The 20,400-nt window shown below is 35.3% G+C and overlaps 1 protein-coding gene across 1 annotated transcript in view; it reads left to right on the forward strand.

Moving 5' to 3' along the window:
- The window catches only part of LOC111155836 (AF4/FMR2 family member 3), a 531,558-nt gene that overhangs the window by 353,505 nt on the left and 157,653 nt on the right, over positions 1-20,400 (forward strand). The window contains exons 7-8 of the mRNA XM_022516254.1: positions 148-184; positions 10,918-10,969. Of these exons, the coding sequence (XP_022371962.1) occupies positions 148-184; positions 10,918-10,969 (89 nt within the window). The remainder of the gene's footprint in view (positions 1-147; positions 185-10,917; positions 10,970-20,400) is intronic.

Consider the following 20,400-nt stretch of genomic DNA (forward strand, 5'->3'; position numbering starts at 1 on the left):
ACATTGATATAAATGTTTCTCATTACAGTGCCTGGTACAGATCACGATTAGTGAATAGGGTCTAAATGACTGGTAGTATGTCTAATATTCAACTTAGATTTTTAAAGTCAAAATAAGAAAATTAATTGATATTTCTTGTTCTTTTAGGACTCTCAGCTCGTTTCCTCCGGACACAATAATCCAAGTAAGAAAGACTTCTCTCTACAGCTTCGTTTGTGGATGGTGGAAGATAGAGGGGGTGAGAAGGGAAAATGCATGCAATAGACTGTAGGTTGAGAAGAACTTCACTAAGAAGCAAAATCAGGTGGGGAAAAAGAGGGCCATTTGTTCAAGTACTGCCCAAATGGATAAGACTCCGGAGTGTTCCTCTAGCTTTATTCAAAGGAAAGGAGGACCAAAACATAAAATGGTAAATTTCAAAGCAATCCCGGGAGGAAAAAAAACGTTTTGCTTTATTACAATCAGTCTCTGGTATATGCGAAAGGGAAAAAAATCTTTAAAGGCAACTAGTGAGTTATCTAAATTGAAAGAAAATGAGTGGGCCAGGAGAACCAATCAGAAGACCTCAAGATAAATGACCTTAGAATCCATGAAGAAATCTTTCCTTCTTCCAGAGATAGACAGGGTGCTTCTAGGAAGCAATTTTCTTACTGAAACCCCTATCTAATAAAACACATGGGCTTCATCATCAAAGAGAGGATGTTATCATTCCATGAAGTACTGTTTTAATTCTCTTCTTTGGCACTAGTAATTGGTGTTAATATCTTCTTGAACATTAAAATTGCATATGCTACCCCATTCATGTCGTGAAAGCACTCACTCACCAAGACTGGGCATTCTTAGTCTCATGACCAGCCACTCAGTTGAGAGCACCCCTTGCCAATTACAAAGCTATGTTTGAACATGAATATCACTCTGAGCTAGTAAACGTATCTTTGGAACTGAGACTCACCCACTGAGCATCTGTGAGGCAAAAGGCTTGAGGAGAAAAGACTACCAGACAAATGTGTTAGGAAGCCCCAGACTTTTAATGCACAGCTAGAGAAAGATTAAGGTTGGGGGATGGAGGCGTCATGACGCATAGGCAATGTCACTTAATTATCCCACCCTCTTTGGGATTTGCTGAGCACAGGCACTGGTAAAGAGGTAAAAGGCCAATGGACTTGAAATCTAAGGAAAATGATAAATTCAATGGTAAGAAAAGGACTTAAAAGAAATGCCTGATTAAGTCCATGAGATGTGCAGTATCAGCATCACATGCCTTAAATTATAACTAAAGAACACACTGGAAACTAGAGCATACTGAAGAGTTGCCATTACTTTTCTCACTACTTTCCATTTGAAGTTAAACAATTCAGGGTAAAGAGAGAAGATGTACATTCATTGTACTTGCTTGAGCTTAGAAGTTTTGACATAAAGAACAAAGGAAATAGCTGTTGAGTCTGTTCTGTGTCCCAGTGCCTTGACATGTAATTTCACTGAATCCTAACCATAGGCACATAAGGTAGGCATTACCATCCCCATTTTGCATGTAATGAAAATGAGATTTTGAGCTTAATAACTAATCTAAGGTCACATGGTGAAACAAAAAATGACTGCCAGGATTTGCATTTTGGAATCTCTAATCCAAAAACAACAGACTGTATCCCATTACTTGACCCCTAGAAGGTTGCTTCTGTCATTTCACTGTGAGTTTGAATTCTTGATCAAGAACTATATACTGTGATTTGTGTATGTATCAGTGGATTTTTATGGCGTGTCATAAATCTACGTGCTTATACTGCAATGCAGATTATGTAAGAATCCATCTTCTATGGAATGATGGGGCCACCTGCCTTGTGTGGTATACTCTCTGGCATTTCATTGTCTATGGAAGTTTGTGATTGGCCTCCTCTTTTCTAGGGATGGGGGATATTTTGTTTTCAAATAAATTCCCCCCTGCCAAAGTCAAGCACATCTATAAAAAGGTAATATTGCTATTTAAAAATCTGAGCTTTTTCTGTAGATTAAAGCGCATTTGAAATTTTAGGAGCGCTGATGCCATCAGCATTTCCAGTGCTGTTTCTTGTATTTGGTTTGGAATCATTGCAGTTTGGAATATGTTTGGAGTTCTGACTCCAGCAAATATGTAGAAAATAGAAAAAACTGAACTTCAAAGACAACAAACAAAAATGTGTATGTGTGGATTGATGGACTGTCACTTTTGGTCAGTGCTTTTCTTTTCTTTTTGAAATTAGAAAGAGTATGTTATGTATATAACTAAGGGAAAAGAGTGTGTAAATTGAACAGAAATTCTTTTCAATCCAAATCCTTAAAAGATAGATGCTGTAGTCAATTTGTTGAATTAACAATTAATTTAATATTATAGAAGTTTATTAAGTTTAAGACACTTAAATATTGAAATAGATGACATATGTCTGTGTTTTTCAAAAGTTCTCAGTGCATCCTGTTCAATAGGAAGACCACACATAAGCACTTCTTCCCCTTTCTTCAGGATCCACATTTAAATAACCAAAAGATATAGTAATGGAAAGAAATCCATAATAGCACGAAGAATAAGAAGGGATGCCATTAACAAACCAGAAATTCAACTGAGTTTTTGGAAAACAGAAGTAGAAAGGACCTTACTGTTTGATAATCCTAGCAGAGAAAATCATGACCCAGAAAATGGAAAATAGTGAAACAAATAGGAACAAACTCTAGTAGTGGTGGGAACTATTCTAGGGAGATCCCAGAGAGACTCCATATTTCCACTCAATCCCAAGAAAGAATACATAGGCATGGATTGTGGGCAATGACAGGAACACCTGGACTATTATTCCCCTGATTTTAGGATGGGTGTGGAGGTAATCAGGGGAATAATAGTCCAGGTGTTCCTGTCATTGCCCACAATCCATGCCTCCCCTGATTACCTCCACACCCATCCTAACTGGTTCTCATAGAGAACATTCAGTCTGGTTTTTCTCCCCCCACCCCAAAAAAGAAAAAGTAATATTTACTAAGAAAATGAACAGCTGACTAGAATTCCTAGTTGGGGGCTGATAACTAAGAGAGAAGCAGAGCAGATTCTGAGATGATACCAGGCCTTAAAAATAGACATTTATGGGTTGTAGAAGAAGAGTCACGTTTTCTCAAGAAGGAAATAAAAATACTACATGCTCAGAATAAAATACTTCCTGTTTTTGTTGGGGTGCAGAGGAAGGGTCAGGGCTCCCAGCTTACTCTGAGGTCTCTCTTCTCCTGAACCCTAAATGAAGGCTTCCAGTCTCAGTACCCTGTGGACTTACATACAGAGAGCTCTAAATCAGCCCTTCCCTACAAGGTAGAGGTATGTTAGGAAAAGAGATCAATATTCTAATACAGGAAATTCACACCAATTACCTTCATTAATCAACCCATTATCATTCAAAAATGAGAATATGTAACAGAGCACCAAAGAAAAGGAATGGCCCTGAGGGAATCAATCTATTAATTCAAAGAACAGAGGAAAAAATTTCAAGTGTCATTACAATCTTCAGGAAAAAATGAAATTATTTGTATTAAATACAAAGAGAACAGATTGGCATAAAAAAAAGTAGTTGCAGAATAAATGAGCACTTGAGAATTTAAAATATGGTCAATAAAATTTTAAAATTTAATAGAAATGATGAGTAATAGCTGAAGTCTGGAATCTAAAATGTAAGGTTAAAAACATTTGTTTTCTGGATATTAAGCAAAAGACAGATGGAAAAAATGACAAGAAGGTAAGATACTTGGAATACCAGAAAAGGGGTGAAAAACAGTTAAGAATAAAGAATAATAAAAATAGAATTCTAAGGGAAATAAGGAACTCACTATCAAAATCACTCATATACTAAACTTTAAAAAATATGGGCTTCTGGCTGGCTCAATCAGTGGAACATACAGCTCTTGATCTTAGGGTCGTGAATTCAAGCCCCACATTGAGTATGAGATTGCTTAAGTAAATATACTTAAAGAGAAAACCACTCATATTCAAGAAAACAAGAGACCATAAACAAGAGCAGTGAAAAACAGATAGCAGAGAATTAGACCTGCAAGGATTTGGGAGATTGAAATTACCAAACCCATCACTTCTCAGAATTTTGGCTAAGATCAAGTGGAATTACCAAGCCCAAAATATAAAACAAGAGTGCTTACTTTAATTTCCAGAAATAAAAAAAAAAAAAAAAGATTGACAATGTGGTAAAGAACAAGAAGATTTGAAGAAGTACTTATCAGAACCTCTAGAAATGAAAAAATAATAATAGGAAATAAGATTTCCTTGGTCAGGTTTAACAGCAGATGATTGGACTTCACTGAAGAAAAAAATAATGAATTGGGAAATTGGACTTAAGGGATTATCTAGAGTACAGCCTAGAGAAATGGCAAATACAAAATGGAGGTTAAGAAACATGGGGAATAAAATGAGAAGGTCCAACATACATTTAACTAGAGTTCCAGAAGGAGATAAGGGAACAGAGGAAATATTAAAGGAGAAAGTGGCTGAGAATTTTCCAAAATTGAAAGATACTACCCCACAGACTGAAAGAACTCAATGAGTACTAAGCCAGATAAATAAAATAAAAAAGAGGTCCATACTAGACACAATATAGTTAAACTGTAAATTACAAAGATAAGGAAGAATTCTTAAAATAACCTTTAATACCTTTAGAGAAGCAACAATTAGATTTCCAGTTCACTTTTCAACAGCAGCAGTGGGACAGTGGGATCCAGCAGACAGCAAATTTATAACTTCACTTGTATATATGTGGAAGTTGACAAGCTGATTCTCAAATTTATTTGGTAGAACAAGGGGTAAGAGTAGCTCAGACACTCCTGAAGAACAAGAAGGTTGGGGCCTTACCATACCAGTATTGAAAATAAATACCTATTTTTAGCTAAGTAATGAAGATAGTAATAGACAAATTGAGCAATGAAATAGAATAGAAGACCCAGGAACAGACCCACAGATGTATGAAAACTAGATTTACTACAGAGATGATAATGTAGACCAATGGGGAAAGAATGGGCTTTTTAATAAATAGTACCAGAATAATTGGTTATCCATAGGGAGAAAAATGAAATTAACTCCTACCCTATAGCATATACAAAAACCATTCCTCATATTTTTAAGATTTATTTATATATTTATTTAATTTTATTTTTTACGGAGAGGAGGGGACAAGGGAGAGGGAGAGAGAGACTCTCAAGCAGACTCCCCACTGAGCATGGAGCCTGACACAAGGCTTGATCTCACAACCCTGAGATCATGACATGAGCCAAAATCAAGAGTTGGACGCCTAACCAACTGAGCCACCCAGGAGCCCCTATTCCTTGTATTTTTAAAAGACCTAAATATTAATAGAAAAAATATACACTTTCAAAAGATAACTTAGAACATCTTTTGATGTATTTCTTAAAACAAAATAATAAAGGAAAATGCTGATCAATTCAGCTAGCTAAATTAATATTGAGAATTTATAATCACTCAAATATTCCAGAAAAAAGAGTAAAAAGACTCATACTGGGCAGTTATTGCCTGGGGTGTGTGTGTGCCTGTATAATGTGGCAGAAGACTTGTATCAAGAAAAAATGTTTGTATGAATTAAAAAAACAATGCTACAAAAAAAATTTAAGAATTGACAGGGAGTGTCGAAAAGAGCAAGCACAATATATTTACCTCATTGGCAGTCAGAAATGCAAACACCATAGTGAAATTACATTTTACATTATTAAGTTGGAAAAAATTTTTAAAGTGTAACCATAAGTTAATGTGGAAACCAGTTTAGGATTCCCTAGTAAAGTCAAGAATATGTAAGCGTCATGTCCCAGAACTCTTAACATGCACAAGGAAGGAAGTTCATGAATGTTTATAATGACATCATTCATAATGAAAAAATGAATGTCCATCAAGAGTCAAATGAATAAGAAAATCACGGTAGATTTTTGTAAGGAGATATTGCACAACAATGAGAATGAGTGAACCAAGGCTACAATACATCGTGACAGCTGAATCTAAAAACCATAACACTGAGTGACAGAATAAGTCTCAAAAGAATGCATACAGTGTGATTCCATTTATGTAAAATTTATATCAGGAAAAACTAAAGAATATTTTATCTACTAATAAATACTTGGGTGGTCAAAAAAAAAAACCTTAAAAAAAGAAAGGGAGTTATTAACACAAAATTCCATTTCTAGATAGCTGGGGGGGAGGGCAGAAAGTGGATGTAAGCCTGGGAAGTTTTGGGGTTATTTCTTGACAAGACTGATTTCCTGGTCTGGAAGATGTTTTCACAGTTAACTCATTTTAACCTTTTAAAAACTGCATATATAACTTTCATAGACATATACATTTTATGTACCTTAAATGGATGCTCCATTTAACATTTTTTTTAAAGTTTTATTTATTTGAGAGAGCTCGAGAGAGAGCATGAGTGGGGGGAGGGGCAGAGAGAGAGAGAGAGGGAAAACAGACTCCCTGCGGAGCAGGGAGCCTGATGGAGGGCTCCATCCCAGGACCCTAGGATCATGACCTGAGCTGAAGGCAGATGTTTAACCAAATGAGCCACCCATGTGCATTTCAACATTTTTTTAGGAAAACCATAGCCTGTCATTGAGACAGATTAACATGTGGCATGATGAAGATAAGAATGGAAATACCTTTGACCTAAATGCCAAGAACACTTGCCTTCATTCAGAGTTAGTGATGTTCCCTTCTATACACATCTAGTCTTACTACTTTGTTCTTTAGTGACTAATATTTAATCATTATAATATTATAAATCTGATTATTGGTTTGTAATTTTTCTAATGTGCCTACAATTACAAAAATTAAATCATTAATTAAATTAATATTAATGAGGATGACTCATTAATAATTACTGAACAGAATATAAATGTTTTAAATCTTGGCTATGTAGAAGGAAAAGTATAGCTGTACAGAGTTGTGTGCAGCGAAGGGAGGGAAGAATAAATGCGTGAATTTCCTCATTTCACATAGTATAAAGGAAAAGATACTGTCAGCAGTTGATTAATCCAGAAATAGAAGGTTAAACTTAATACCCACTAGAGACATTACAAGTAATAACAGAACCAGTAAGAATTGTAAGCAGAGGTGGTAGTATCTTAAGTACCTTATCTCTTGCCTTTTATATCAGAAATCAATACACACTGTCTAAAGTTGATATATCTAGAAACAAGTGTATCACTTACCATAGTGGTTGAAGGCCTTACAGAACTAAAAACAAAAGCAAGCCAAGTCATTACTATGAACATGGTTTACTTTTGTTAGAAAGTAACCCATTTAGGGGCACCTGGGTGGCTCAGTGGGTTAAAGCCTCTGCCTTCAGCTCAGGTCATGATCCCAGGGTCCTGGGATCGAGCCCTGCATCAGGCTCTCTGCTCAGCAGGGAGCCTGCTTCCCCCATCTCTCTGATTGCCTCTCTGCCTACTTGTGATCTCTGTCAAATAAATTAAAAAAATAAAAATCTTTAAAAAAATAAATAAAATTAAAAAAAAAAAGAAAGTAACCCATTAAACCAGTGAATGGTTGAACACTACATCAAAACCAATGATGTACTATATGCTGGCTAATTGAACATAATAATAAAAATTAATAAATAAATAAAAATAAATTAAAAAAAAAAGAAATGTCATAGTATAGCAAAACTTTCCTCTGCAGAAGAACAAAGGCTACTGCAGGTGTATTTTGTCCCTTTTCAACAGTCTTTAGTCCACCCCATAGCCCTGTTGATGGAGAGTGCATACTCTAGCAGTGCCGTCATGTTATGTATTTAAAGGGAATGAATTAGGTATTATTTATCTTCGCGTTACCAGAGTGCCCAGTGTATAAGTCTTCAGTGCATTGATTGGATTAAAAATGTAGCTACTGTAATTTTTTTAAGTGGCATATTGGGGCCATAAAGCTGTTTTATACCGCAAACTGTATATTCATCTCCTTGGTGAATGCCCCTTTCTCCTCTTCTCCCACTGTATTTATGACAGGTCAGGAGATAGAGGACATACACTGAGCAAGTAGTATAGGTTAGGTACTGTGGAAAGCTCAAGAGGACAAATAGGGAGCATCAACCTGAAAGTACGCATATCGTATACAATATACATATATACATTTACGTGTGTGTACAGGTATATATATCCTACGGCTCATTTTTTTTTTTTGCTCTCTTCCTCTCTGTAATTATATTTTCTCATGCAAGATGACCACACTGCTCCTGAACCATTTTTTTATGTTCAGTTTCTTAATGATCAATGCAGGTTTCCCCCAAAAAGACCAGTGTGGTATCTGTCATGAAAACAGCTGAAATAACCAGGGTGACCCCAAACAGTCTTCTTTGTTGGCTGCAGGGAAACATCTTCTGAGCACCCAACTAAGAATTGGGTGGGGGGTCGGTTTCTATTATACATTGATCATTTCCCTTGGGTCCTGATAAAGAGAGTATGATTCTTTTTTTTTTTTTTTAAGATTTTATTTTTATTTATTTGACAGAGATCACAAATAGGCAGAGAGGCAGGCAGAGAGAGAGAGAGAGAGAGAGGAAGGGAAGCAGGCTCCCTGCTGAGCAGAGAACCCGATGCAGGGCTCGATCCCAGGACCCTGGGATCATGACCTGAGCCGAAGGCAGAGGCTTTAACCCACTGAGCCACCCAGGCGCCCCAAAAGAGTACAATTCTTAATGGCTGATGCACTTGAATATTTCAAATGCACCTCAGAAATTGCATCACCTAAAATTTCAAGATGATGGGGACAGTTATGCATTTTATTCTTTCTGAATAACAAACACAGCTTTAATCCCTGTCTTCATTCTGAGTTTACTTTTCCCCTGAAAGGTTAGTTCATTATCAGCACTGAAGTTGTCGAGAACACTCACTCTCTGGCCGTCCGTAAATGCCCCGTTTGGCCCCACTGCATCCCTCTTATTCTGTTTTCCCTGTTGCCACAACATCGGTGCTGCTAAGAGCAGAGGTAATCGGCTGCAGCTTCGTCCCTGTGCTGATCCAGCCCCCAGTTCCTGCAGCCCCCAGATCCCATGCACAATGAGGCCTGTGCCCTCTCAACCTACAGGCTCCTTGTCAGCATTGTTGGTCAAGGTAAAGCATCCTTCCTCAGACATCCAATTAACTGTCTCTGCTTATATTACTGATTTCCCGTGTCTATGACAGAAGTTGTTTAGAACTGTTTACCATTGCCTGCTGCTCCGGAAGCTGCCATTTTACGTTCTTGATTATGATTGTATGTGGGGTTATTACTGGCAGCTATAGACTTGGGAAGGTAACCAGTTGTTCCAAATTCAAGGGGAAAAAAAAACATCAATATGGTTGAGAAATTAAGCCTCCAGTTGGGTTTGTCTTACAGATGCAGGTGTTACAGCTCTTATTTGGGGATCCTGGCAGGAATCGTGGTTACTTAGTGGGAAAATGATTCTGGAGAGTACTAAATTAGGTTATTTTCCAGCACTAAAGCCAGCTGATGAGGCCTTACATGTCTCCTACATGAGTGCACCATGGACTGGCCTGGAAAACAAAAATATAGTATAAAAGTATGAGCTTTAAAGCAAGTTTGTGAATTTGCTGCCTCTACTTTTATTTCAGTATGGTTTTGTCCATGATGGGGCCTCGTCTCATCAGTGTTTGTGATCAAGGCACTTAAATCTGTTTTGTGGCTTTTTAACAGAGTGACTATCCCCCGTGGTTTTTCTGGCACTGCGTACACATATTAACACCAAGTTATATATGAGCTAGATGTGTGAACTACCTATGTAACTGTGCCTTCTCTTCTTCACAACTGTTTAATTTACTATAAGAAAAAGAGGAGATAGTGTAAAGTTTCCTCTGGAATTCAGTTTGGATGCTATCTTTGGGATGTGTTCATTGTGTAATTTAGGGGGTCATTCCTGAGACTCAGTGACCACGAAGCTAATGTCATGCCATAGGCCTGGGGTTCTACAGGATGTTTAGGCCTGATGTGAAAGAACAAAGCAATGCAAGTTGCCACCATCAGGCCCATTTCTTACATTCCACAACCTTCTCTAGGGTTTACTCAATTTCAGCACCACACAACCATCATAACATAACTGACTCACACGTGCAGTCTTGACCCTTCTCCCTCCATCCTCTAGCCTCGAGGAAACACATTACAAAATGGGGATGCATGGCTCAAACCCTCAATGGTCACAGTTCTAAGAATTACATTATGTGTATTGCTATAATTTGCCCTTTTAAAAACTATAAAAAGGGAAATGGTTCCAGGCTTCCTTAATTAAAACCTATTAAGTCTTCAATGACCACAGACCACAGAAACATTTCTGTAGCTAGACTTTCAGATGGTCTGGAAGGATTTCTGGTTTCCATCTTACTCTGCATTAAAGCAGGGTTCACAAAAGGTGTTGCCAGGGCTCTCAGTAGGGTAGAAATTTTGGGGATCTTGGAAGCTGCAGTGCAGCCTTAGTGTTCTGTAAAATTCTCTCCTCCAAGGGCTTACACAGTCTGCCCTGGTTTGGCTTATGTTAGCAGAAAGGATCAAAGTTCAAAATGCCTCGCCTGTAGAATGCTAATGGAGTTTATTTCCTTAAATTTTCTGTAAAATGAAGTGGAAGGAAACAGGTTCCATCTGTAAGATATTCATCTTTTGGCAAGGTCTCCACTCTGAACCTCTGGTTGTTTGCAAACAGCTCCTTAGTACCTACTCACAGATCCGTGCCTGGGCAATTGGAACACGGAGAAGAAATTACTTGCAAATCCGGTTCTCAGACAATAAAAAAAGATGTTTTAAAAGCCTCCTGCTGCGCATTTTGAAAGATTTTTAATAGGAGCATGGAAATATATTTAATCTCTCTTAAATCTTAAAGATCGTAACATTCACATGTTGGTATTTTTTTTTCCTGCTTCCTTTTTAAGAGAAAGGTGATGCTGAGCCAGAGAGTCCAGACAATGGCACATCGAATACATCGTAAGTCTCTTTCCTGTTTCTATCCAGATAATATGCCTGTAATATGAAACAGTGCTAGTATCTTGTAAGAGTAATCATAATAATGGAAGGAAGCCTGTGGTTCCCTTTCTCATGATGATGTCTTTTTAAGTGCTTTTGGGTGCGGACACAATTTGAGGTCTTTCCTATGCTTTATCACAATAAGAATAATCTTAAAAGTGCAAATACTTCTCCTTATAAAACAGAAATGTAATAAGATTTCAGGGTGTGTATTGTCAGGGAGAAAGGAGGCAAACCCTTTAGAATTTCGTTGGAGCCTTTCAGCGCTGTCATAAATAATTACAAGACTTTTCACACATATTGGGAGATACTCTGTCCTATATACCTGGGCAGTACCAATGTCATTTTAAAAGCCTGCCATCTCCAACCTCGGAATTATGTGAAAAATACAATTAGAAATACCTCTGGAATCCCAAAAATTTGTTTTTTTTTTTTTAATTCAAAAATACAGCTTTTAAAACTTAAGAAAAAGCTCTTAGAAAGCATGTGTTCCTCACTCCGTATTTTGTCTTTCTCCTCTCAGTCCTCAAAGAATTCAAATGGGTTTTCAGTGATTCATTTGCTACCAAATTTTTCCACCAAAGTTTAAATTAAATAATTCACAAGTTAACATATTACATTGGCTTCACAGGAATCAGTAACAGATTGGTTCCTTAAGAATCTTTATTTATCACTCTGAGGGGTAAGGTATGTTTTCTTAGTATAAGACAGCTTTGTGAATTTTCCTATATGTAGGCCATGGCTCATATTACTCAGCATCTAAAATGCTATTCATTAGAAATCACACTTTGTGATAGGATATTACCGAATGTCTTATTTTGTCCAAGGTCTGTTTCTCAGTCTGGGAAGTTCCTTTGGCTTCCATATGTATTTCATAAAGGATGTAGTTATATGTTTGTCTTTCTTAAGATATTGCCTAAGAGGTCTAAATAGTCCTATTATCATGATTTCTGATGAAAGAATGAATGTGACTAGTCTTAAGTGGTTAAAATAGCACTAATTTTTTAAATTTTTGTGCTGCAAAATATAACGGAAAAAGGGTTTTAATGCCATCTGGAGGCATTCTAGAGAACTGAAAAGGGTAGAATCATTTAAAAATTTGGTTCTTTTTAGTAACACTTGAAACTGGATAAGAATCAATGCAACTAGAATGTTAAGCTATTTGGGAATAAGTGGTATTTTATAAATAATTGTTATAAAAGTGCTAATTATTATAGGAACAACAATTTTTCAAATTCTCATTAACAAAATCATTTTAAAAACAGACAGAACATATAAAATATGTTGAAAAACTGCTAACATTCTACATTTAATTTTATAAATTTTAAAATCACATTTAATATACACCCCAATCTTGTTAATGCAGTTTGATATGTCATTAGTTCTTCTTCCCTTAAGCATTCCTAAAAGCTTATTCTCTAAAGGAATTGGTTTCCATATGTTAGTCTCTTATAAAAATAAATACATTGTTTGAGGAATTACTTGTAAACCCTCTGGAGATGTCATAACGTTAAAAGCTTGAAACATCACCCCATATTCATCATCTGCCTCACATCCTGTCTCTTGAACTAGAAATAGTGAAATAAAGTCTTAGGTTGAAAGGATTTCTCTTAAAAAGTGGAGAATTCTGGGGATGCTTGGGGGGCACAGTCAGTTAAGCATCTGACTCTTGGTTTTGGCTTGGGTCTGGATGTTGGGGTCATGCACCATGCTTAGCACAGAGCCTGCTTGGGACTCTCTCTCCCTCTCTCTTTGCCCCTCTTCTCTACCACCACCCCACTCTCTCTCTCAAATAGATTAACCTTTTTTATAAAGTGGAGAATTCTAAACTTGAGCCCTCTAACAGTGGTTCTCTTGTAATTAAACAAGAGAAGGAGCATATTATGAACAAAGAAAAAGGACTCAGGATGCCTAAGATTTGTGAAGTATTTTATATGCTCTTTGCAGTATCTTATTTGTGCTTTATTTAGGTAGACAGGTAGGTAAGGACAATATCCTTATTTTATATACAAGGAACCTAAGGATCAGAAAAGTCATTCAAATTCAGTGAAAAAAATTAGAACATATATCACATATTTTGCTCTTCTGTCCATTTACCAAACTGAGGGGTGAGTAGATCTTAAGAAACAAAGCAAAGCCTTGAGTCAGAATCAAATAGGAAAGTTAACCAGATTATTTGTTAAGAGCTAAGTGTATTAGTTTATTAGGGCTACCATAACAAAGTACCACAGACAAGGTGTCTAAAACAACAGAAACTTCTTGTCTCACAGTTCTGCAGGCTAGAAGTCTAAGATCAGTCAGTAGGGTCAGTTTCTTCTATGAAGAAAGGATCTGTTGTTTCAGGCCTTGTTCTCTGTTTAACAGATGGCCATATTCTCCCTGTGTTTCTTCACATAATCTTCTTTCTGTGTGTATCTGTGTCCAAATTTCCCCTTTTTATAAAAATGCCAGTTATATTGGAGTAGGGCCTACCCTAATGGCTTCATTTTTTACCTTATTACCCCAATGGAGACCTTGTGTCCAAATAAAGTTACATTCTGAGGTACTAGAGGCCAGAGCTTCAACATATGAATTTTGAGGGTTAAATGATTCAACTCATAATGTTAAGGTTCAGAACAACCAGAATGATTCAGAAGCCAAGTTGGGAGAACAGAGAGTGTATAGATGCTTGAAGCTGAAACAGCGTGAAAGAACCTAAGTAAAACAGACAAAAAATGATGAACTCCATGGGAGGGAAGGAGTGAAGAAGCAGAGCAAAGGAAAGTATAAATAGCATACACATAAAACATGAGGAAAAATATTTCTTTCACATTCATGGTTTAGTGGGACAAACTCAGCTTCAGTAATGCTTATACATCCATCTGTCTCTATAATTCAGTGACCCTATGAGTCATTTAAAGCCATTGTATGGGTTTAAATTATAGTATATAATAGGGAGTCTCCAGACAGGGAACTCAGTACCTGAAGAAGCATCTTTCTTCCCTGGCCTCTTTTAAAAGCAAGACATTAGCATTATTTAAAATGGTCAAGACATGGAAATAAACTCAGTGACCACTACTGGATGAATTGATAAAGAAAATATGATGCATGTACACATGCAAACACACACATACACATACACGTACACACACTGGAATATTATTTAATCATAAAAAAGAAGGAAATCCTGCTATTTTCAACAACAGGGGTGGACCTTGAAGGCATTATGCTAAGTGAAATAAGTCAGACAGAAAAAGACAATTGCCATATGATCTCACATATATGTGAAATGCTGAAAACAAAACAAAACAGATTGGTGGTTTCCAGAGGCAGGGATGGGGGGCGCAAGGATGGGCAGAATGGGAAAAGGTAGTCAAAAGGTACAAGCTTCCAGTTGTAAAATAAGTAAGTCCTGGGGAGGTAATGAGCAACATCCTGACTATAGTTGACAGTACTCTATAATATATTTGAAAGATACTAAGAGAATAGATCTTAAAAGGTCTCAAAACAAGAAAAAAAAGTGTAACTATGTATGGTTGTGGATGTTAACTGGACAATGTGATGATCATTTCACAGTGTATACATACAGTTGGCCCCTAAACAACACAGATTTATAATGCACGAATCTGATTATATGTGGGTTTTTTTTTTTTCATAAAATACGGTACAGTACTATAAATACATTTTTCTTCCTTATAATTTTTAATAACCTTTTTTCTAGTTTACTCTATGAATACAATATATAATACATATAACATACAAAATATGTATAATTGACTTGTGTGTGTTGTCAGTAAGGCTTCCAGTCACAGTAGACTATTAGTAGGTAAGTTTCGGGGGAGTCAAAAGTTATACATGGATTTTCAACTATATGGGGCTTGGGGTATTGACTGCATTGTTCAAGGGTCAACTGAATATTAAATCATTATGTTGTACACCTGAAACTAATATATGAATAAATAAAAACAGGAGATTAAGCATGACAAATTTTAGAGTCATTGCCTGGTAGGACAGAGTTGCTTGGATAATACCCGAGGATCCCCTCAGGATATATTATTTAATGATCCTATGAGTATTCATAGAGATGAGAGACAATTTATTCTTAATATACACACACACAAACCCATAAATTAAAATTTCTGTGAGAGAGTTTCAGTAATGTCAATAATAAAAGAGCTTACATTAATTAACTTTCCTACGATAACTATTATAAACTCTGAACAAAATATTCTTTTTATAAAAAACTTTTTGAAGTGGCGCCTGGGTGGCTCAGTAGGTTAAAGCCTCTGCTTTCGGCTCAGGTCATGATCCCAAGGTCCTGGGATCGAGCCCTGCATCGAGCTCTCTGCTCAGCGGGGAGCCTGCTTTTCTTCCCCTCTCTCTGCCTGCCTCTCTGCCTGCTTGTGATCTCCGTCTGTCAAATAAATTAAAAAAAAAAAAAAACTATTTGAAGACATTAGAGGTTGACTAAAAGAAGGCAGATAATGTTGGGAATTTGTTCCTTGAAAAAAGGAAATGGACTAGTTGAGATCTACATTTATACAGCTTCTCCCCTGAGGGCACTTTCAATCCACAAAGAGCAACTAGAATTCAAGGACAAAGCCACAGTCATATTTGCTTGAAGTGTCAGGAAGTGGAGTTCAGGGATGCCAGAGTAGATGGGCTTTAAGGGAGGAAATTCCAGAAAGCAAGGAGCCATACAAAATAGACTTCTACTTCTTTATATAAATTTCTCTCAATCCTTTGATGATCCCTAAACTGCATATGTGTCAGCAAGATGCCAGTGAGCCCAGTGGAAAACAATAGCTAAAAAGCTGAAAGGCTGAGCAGAGATTTCAACTGCTGCCTAATACCTACAACTACTGCCTGTACAGTTTGGAATTTGAATCCCGTCCAATTATAACAGCTTGGTAAATACCTTGAGTTTTGTTTTTTGGGTTTTTTTGTTTGTTTGTTTTTGGAAACTTCAGAGAGACTATGCCTTAAGAATAAAGGACTCAACCTAAAAACTAAAGACAAAACCAAAATGGATCATGACAAAGTATAACACTAAGTACCCACAAATTTCAGGCAATCAGCTAATAATTTGTCTGATAGAATAGAAAAGTCAACATTTTTAAAGGAAAAAAACAGCCTCTAGACTCTCTATAATGTATCATTGACAATATTCATTATCTAATCAAAAAATTAAAGGATAGGGGCACCTGGGTGGCTCAGTAGGTTAAACCTTTGCCTTTGGCTCATGTCATGGTCTCAGAGTCCTGGAATCAAGCCCCGCATCGGGCTTTCTGCTCAGCAGAGAGCCTGCTTCCTCCTCTCTCTCTCTGCCTGCCTCTCTGCCTACTTGTGATCTCTGACTGTCAAATAAATAAATAGAAATCTTTAAAAAAAAAATTAAAGGATATGTGAAGAAATAGGAAAATGTGATCCATAACCAAGAGAAAAAGTAGTCAGTATAATAGACCTTGAGGTGATCTAGATGTTGGAATTTTCAGACAGGAACTTTCAAGCATCTATTATAATATGTTCAAAGATGTAAAGGAAAAAAAATCATAATGACTGAAAGAAGGAAAATCTTAGCAGGGAAATGGAAACATAAAGAAGGACCAAATGAAAATTCTGGAACTAAAAAGAACAATATTTGAAATGAAAATTAGAGATAGCCAATCAGAATTATCAGTATGAAGAACAGTGGGAATAAAGATTTTAAAACAATGAGTGAAGCCTCAGTGCATTATGGGACAATATCAGGTAGTCTAATATACATGTAATTGGAGTCCCAGAAGGAGAGGCCAGAGAAAAGAGATCAGAAAAAATTCTTGAAAAAATAATAGCTGAAAACTTCCTAAACTGGATGAAAACATTGACTTATAAATACAGGAAGCTCAGTTAACCCTAAGAAGGATAAATACACAGAAAACCACATCTTGAAACATTTTTGTAAAATTGCTAGAAACTAAAGATAAAGAGAAGCTCTTGAAAGTTATGAAGAAAAAATGATATGTGCATGGGAGCACTGATATAACTAACTGAAGGATTCCCATCAGAAACTTCAGATGCTAGAATACGATGCAAAAACATTTTTAAAGTGCTGAAAACAAAACGCTGAAGAAAGAACTGTCAAGCCATAATTTTAACACTAGTAAAAAATACCCTTCAAAATAGAAGGTGAAATAAAAACTTTTGGACACACAAAATCAAAGAATTCATTCCAATAGGCCTGCTCTACAACAAATGATAAAGGAAATTTATAAGGCTGAAAGGCAGTAATATCAGGGCAATAATAACTGAATAATAAGGGCAATAATAATTCAGCCCTCTAAGAAGGGAGTATATACAGGAAAAAATAAATGTATGTGTAAACGTGAAAGATTAATGTAAAAAAATAAAATATTGTTTGGTGGGATTTGCAATGTACACTTGATCATTGAACAATGCAGGGGTTGAGCTCTGACCCACCATTTTTCATGCAATGAAAAATCCGTATACAACTTTTGACTCCCCAGAAACTTAAGTACTAATACCTGTGGTTGACTGTAAGCCTTATAGATAACCTAGTCAATTGATACATATTTTGTATATGTGTTATATACTGTACTCTTACAATGAAGCTAGAGAAAGAATAGTGTAAGAAAAATCATAAGGAAGAGAAAATATATTTATAATACTGTACTGTATTGAAAAAAAAATCTCACATAAATGGCCCCGCACAGTTTAAGCCCTTCTTGTTCAAGGGTTGGCTGTATATAGATGTAAAATATATGACAAAAACTAGCACAAAAAATAAGAAAGGGCTAATGGAATTGCATGACTACAAGGTTCTTACATTTTATGTGAATTAGTATAATAAATCTAAGTTTGGTGAAAAGTATGCATAGTATAATACCTAGAAAAACCATTAAAAAAAAACCACTTCCCCAAAAAAGCATAGCTAAAATTAAGTCATACCAAAATAATATGTTAATACAATACATGAGAGGAAAGAAAGAACAGAAAGAAAAAACAGAAGATATGGATATAAAAGAAATAGAAAAATTGTAAACGTAATTCCAGCCGCATCAATACTTGCATTATATGTAATGGACTAAACATTCCAGTTAAAAGGCAAAGACTGTCAAACTGGCATAAATCAAGACTTTCTGCTGTCAACAAGATGAGTAATTTAAATATAAAAACACAAATGTTTTGAGGCCAGATGGTGGAAAAGATAGACTATAAACAGTGAGCATAAGAAAGCCAGTCTGACACTATTAATATTGCCAAATAGACCTTCAGACAAAGACCTTTAACTGATGCTAAAAAGGTTAGTTAATAAGGAAAACATAACAATCATAATTACATATGTATTTGCTAACAGATCTTTAATAATAGTTACTGGTTTTTAACAACCCTTTCTTCAGTAGGGTTGTTAAAAACCAGTAACTATTATTTTTTAGAAAACTTAAACAAAATATTAGCAAGTACATGGACTATTTGGACATTATTAACCACTTTGACCTAATTGACATTTATAGAACACTGCCCCCAACAAGTGCAAATTACCGAATCTTACCAAGTATACACAAAGTATTCACTCAAGACAGACCCTGTTGAGAGCAATAAAAGAAATATCAATGAGCTTCATAGGATTAAAATCTTACAGAGTATATTTTATGATCACAGCATGATTACATATGTCAATGGCAAAAAAGAAATCTAGGTATTTGATAGTTAAATAACAAATCTAGATAGTGTTTGAGTTAAAGAATAAATAACAAGGGAAATTAGAAACTAATTTTAACTGACTAAAAATGAAAGTACAATTTATGAAAATTATGGGACTCTCTAAAACAATAAACATGACAAAAAAGAAATTTGCATCTTCACATGCTTGTATTAAAAAAAGAACAGTGTTGAACATCAGTAACCTATGGAATATAGGTGGGAATCACTTTAAGAAGCTATAAAAGAAGAATAAATTAAGAATTAATAAATTAATTATAAATTAATTAATAAATTAAGAATAAATTAAACCCAAGATAATTAGAAGTACATGACAAAAAATAAGAATAGGACTTAACAAATAATAGAGAAAAATCAATGAAGCCAAAATTTAGTAATTTTAAAAGATTAATAAAATTAACAAACACTGATGATAATAATTAAAAAGAGTGAAAACACAAAATAACATCAGCAATGAGAAGTGGAGGACGTTAACACATATCCTACAGAAATTTTAACAATAATAACTGGATATTATTAACTACTTTTAGCAAGTTGATTTGACAATTTAAATGAAATAGTGACTTTCTTTGAAAATATGCAGTTTACTGTAAATTGCATACTGCCACAAGAATATTTAGAAAATCTAAACACCCTTATTACTATTTTAAAAAATTGAATTTATAATAGAAACTTTTCCACAAAGAAGATTCCTCCAGGGCTAGATGGTTTTGCAGGTAGATTCTGTCAAAACTTCAAATAAAAAACTGTTTATGCCAATGAAATAAAAAAAAATAAATAAACTTACCATTCTTACACAAATTCTTTCATAAGATAGAGGAAGAAGAACTTCCCAGTTCATTGTAAAAGGCCAGTATAACCCCAATACCAAAATCTGACATAAACCTTATAAGAAAATGAAATAATCCAGTATCCTTCATAAACATCCCCAAATTCCCTAACAAAATTTTATCATGTATAATCCAGTGATATATGAAAAAAATATGATTAACTATGACTAAGTGGGGTTTATCACAAGGAAGCATGGTTGGTTTAACAGAAAAATTAATTAATGTAATTCACCATATTAATAGAATAAAGGAAAAAACCATATGATCTTCTAAATAGATGAAGATAAAGTATTTAGCATAATTAACACCCATTCTCATGATATTTTAAAAATCTCTGCAAAGTAGAAGTAAGAAGGAAGTAAGAAGGGAACTTAACCTGATAAAGGGCACATACAATAAAAAACCTACCACTAATACTGTATTTAATGATGAAACACCAAACATTTTCCTCCTAAAATAAAAAATATGGCAATGATATCTGCACTTACCACCTCTATCAACATTGTATTGGAAGTTCTAGTCAGTGCAATAAGACAAGAAAAAGAAATGAAAAACATAAAGTTTAAAAAGAATGATTGTTTATAGAGAAGATCCTCAGAGATCTAATAAGCAACTAGTAGAATCAATAAATGAATTAAGCAAGGTCAACATACAAAACTCAGCTGTGTTTTTATTTATTAGCAATATATAATAGAAAAATGAAATTTTAAATGGAATTTCATTTACAGTGACAAAATACATAATAAATTAGCAAAAGACATAAGACCTGTATACTGAAAATTATAAAACATTGATGAGAGAAATTTGAGACCTAACTGAATGGACAGATGTTAATGAATTGGAAGATTTTAATTATGTTAG

Source organism: Enhydra lutris, unplaced genomic scaffold, assembly GCF_002288905.1.
Source record: "Enhydra lutris kenyoni isolate GAN:26980312 unplaced genomic scaffold, ASM228890v2 scaffoldscaffold44, whole genome shotgun sequence".
Lineage (NCBI taxonomy): Eukaryota > Metazoa > Chordata > Mammalia > Carnivora > Mustelidae > Enhydra > Enhydra lutris.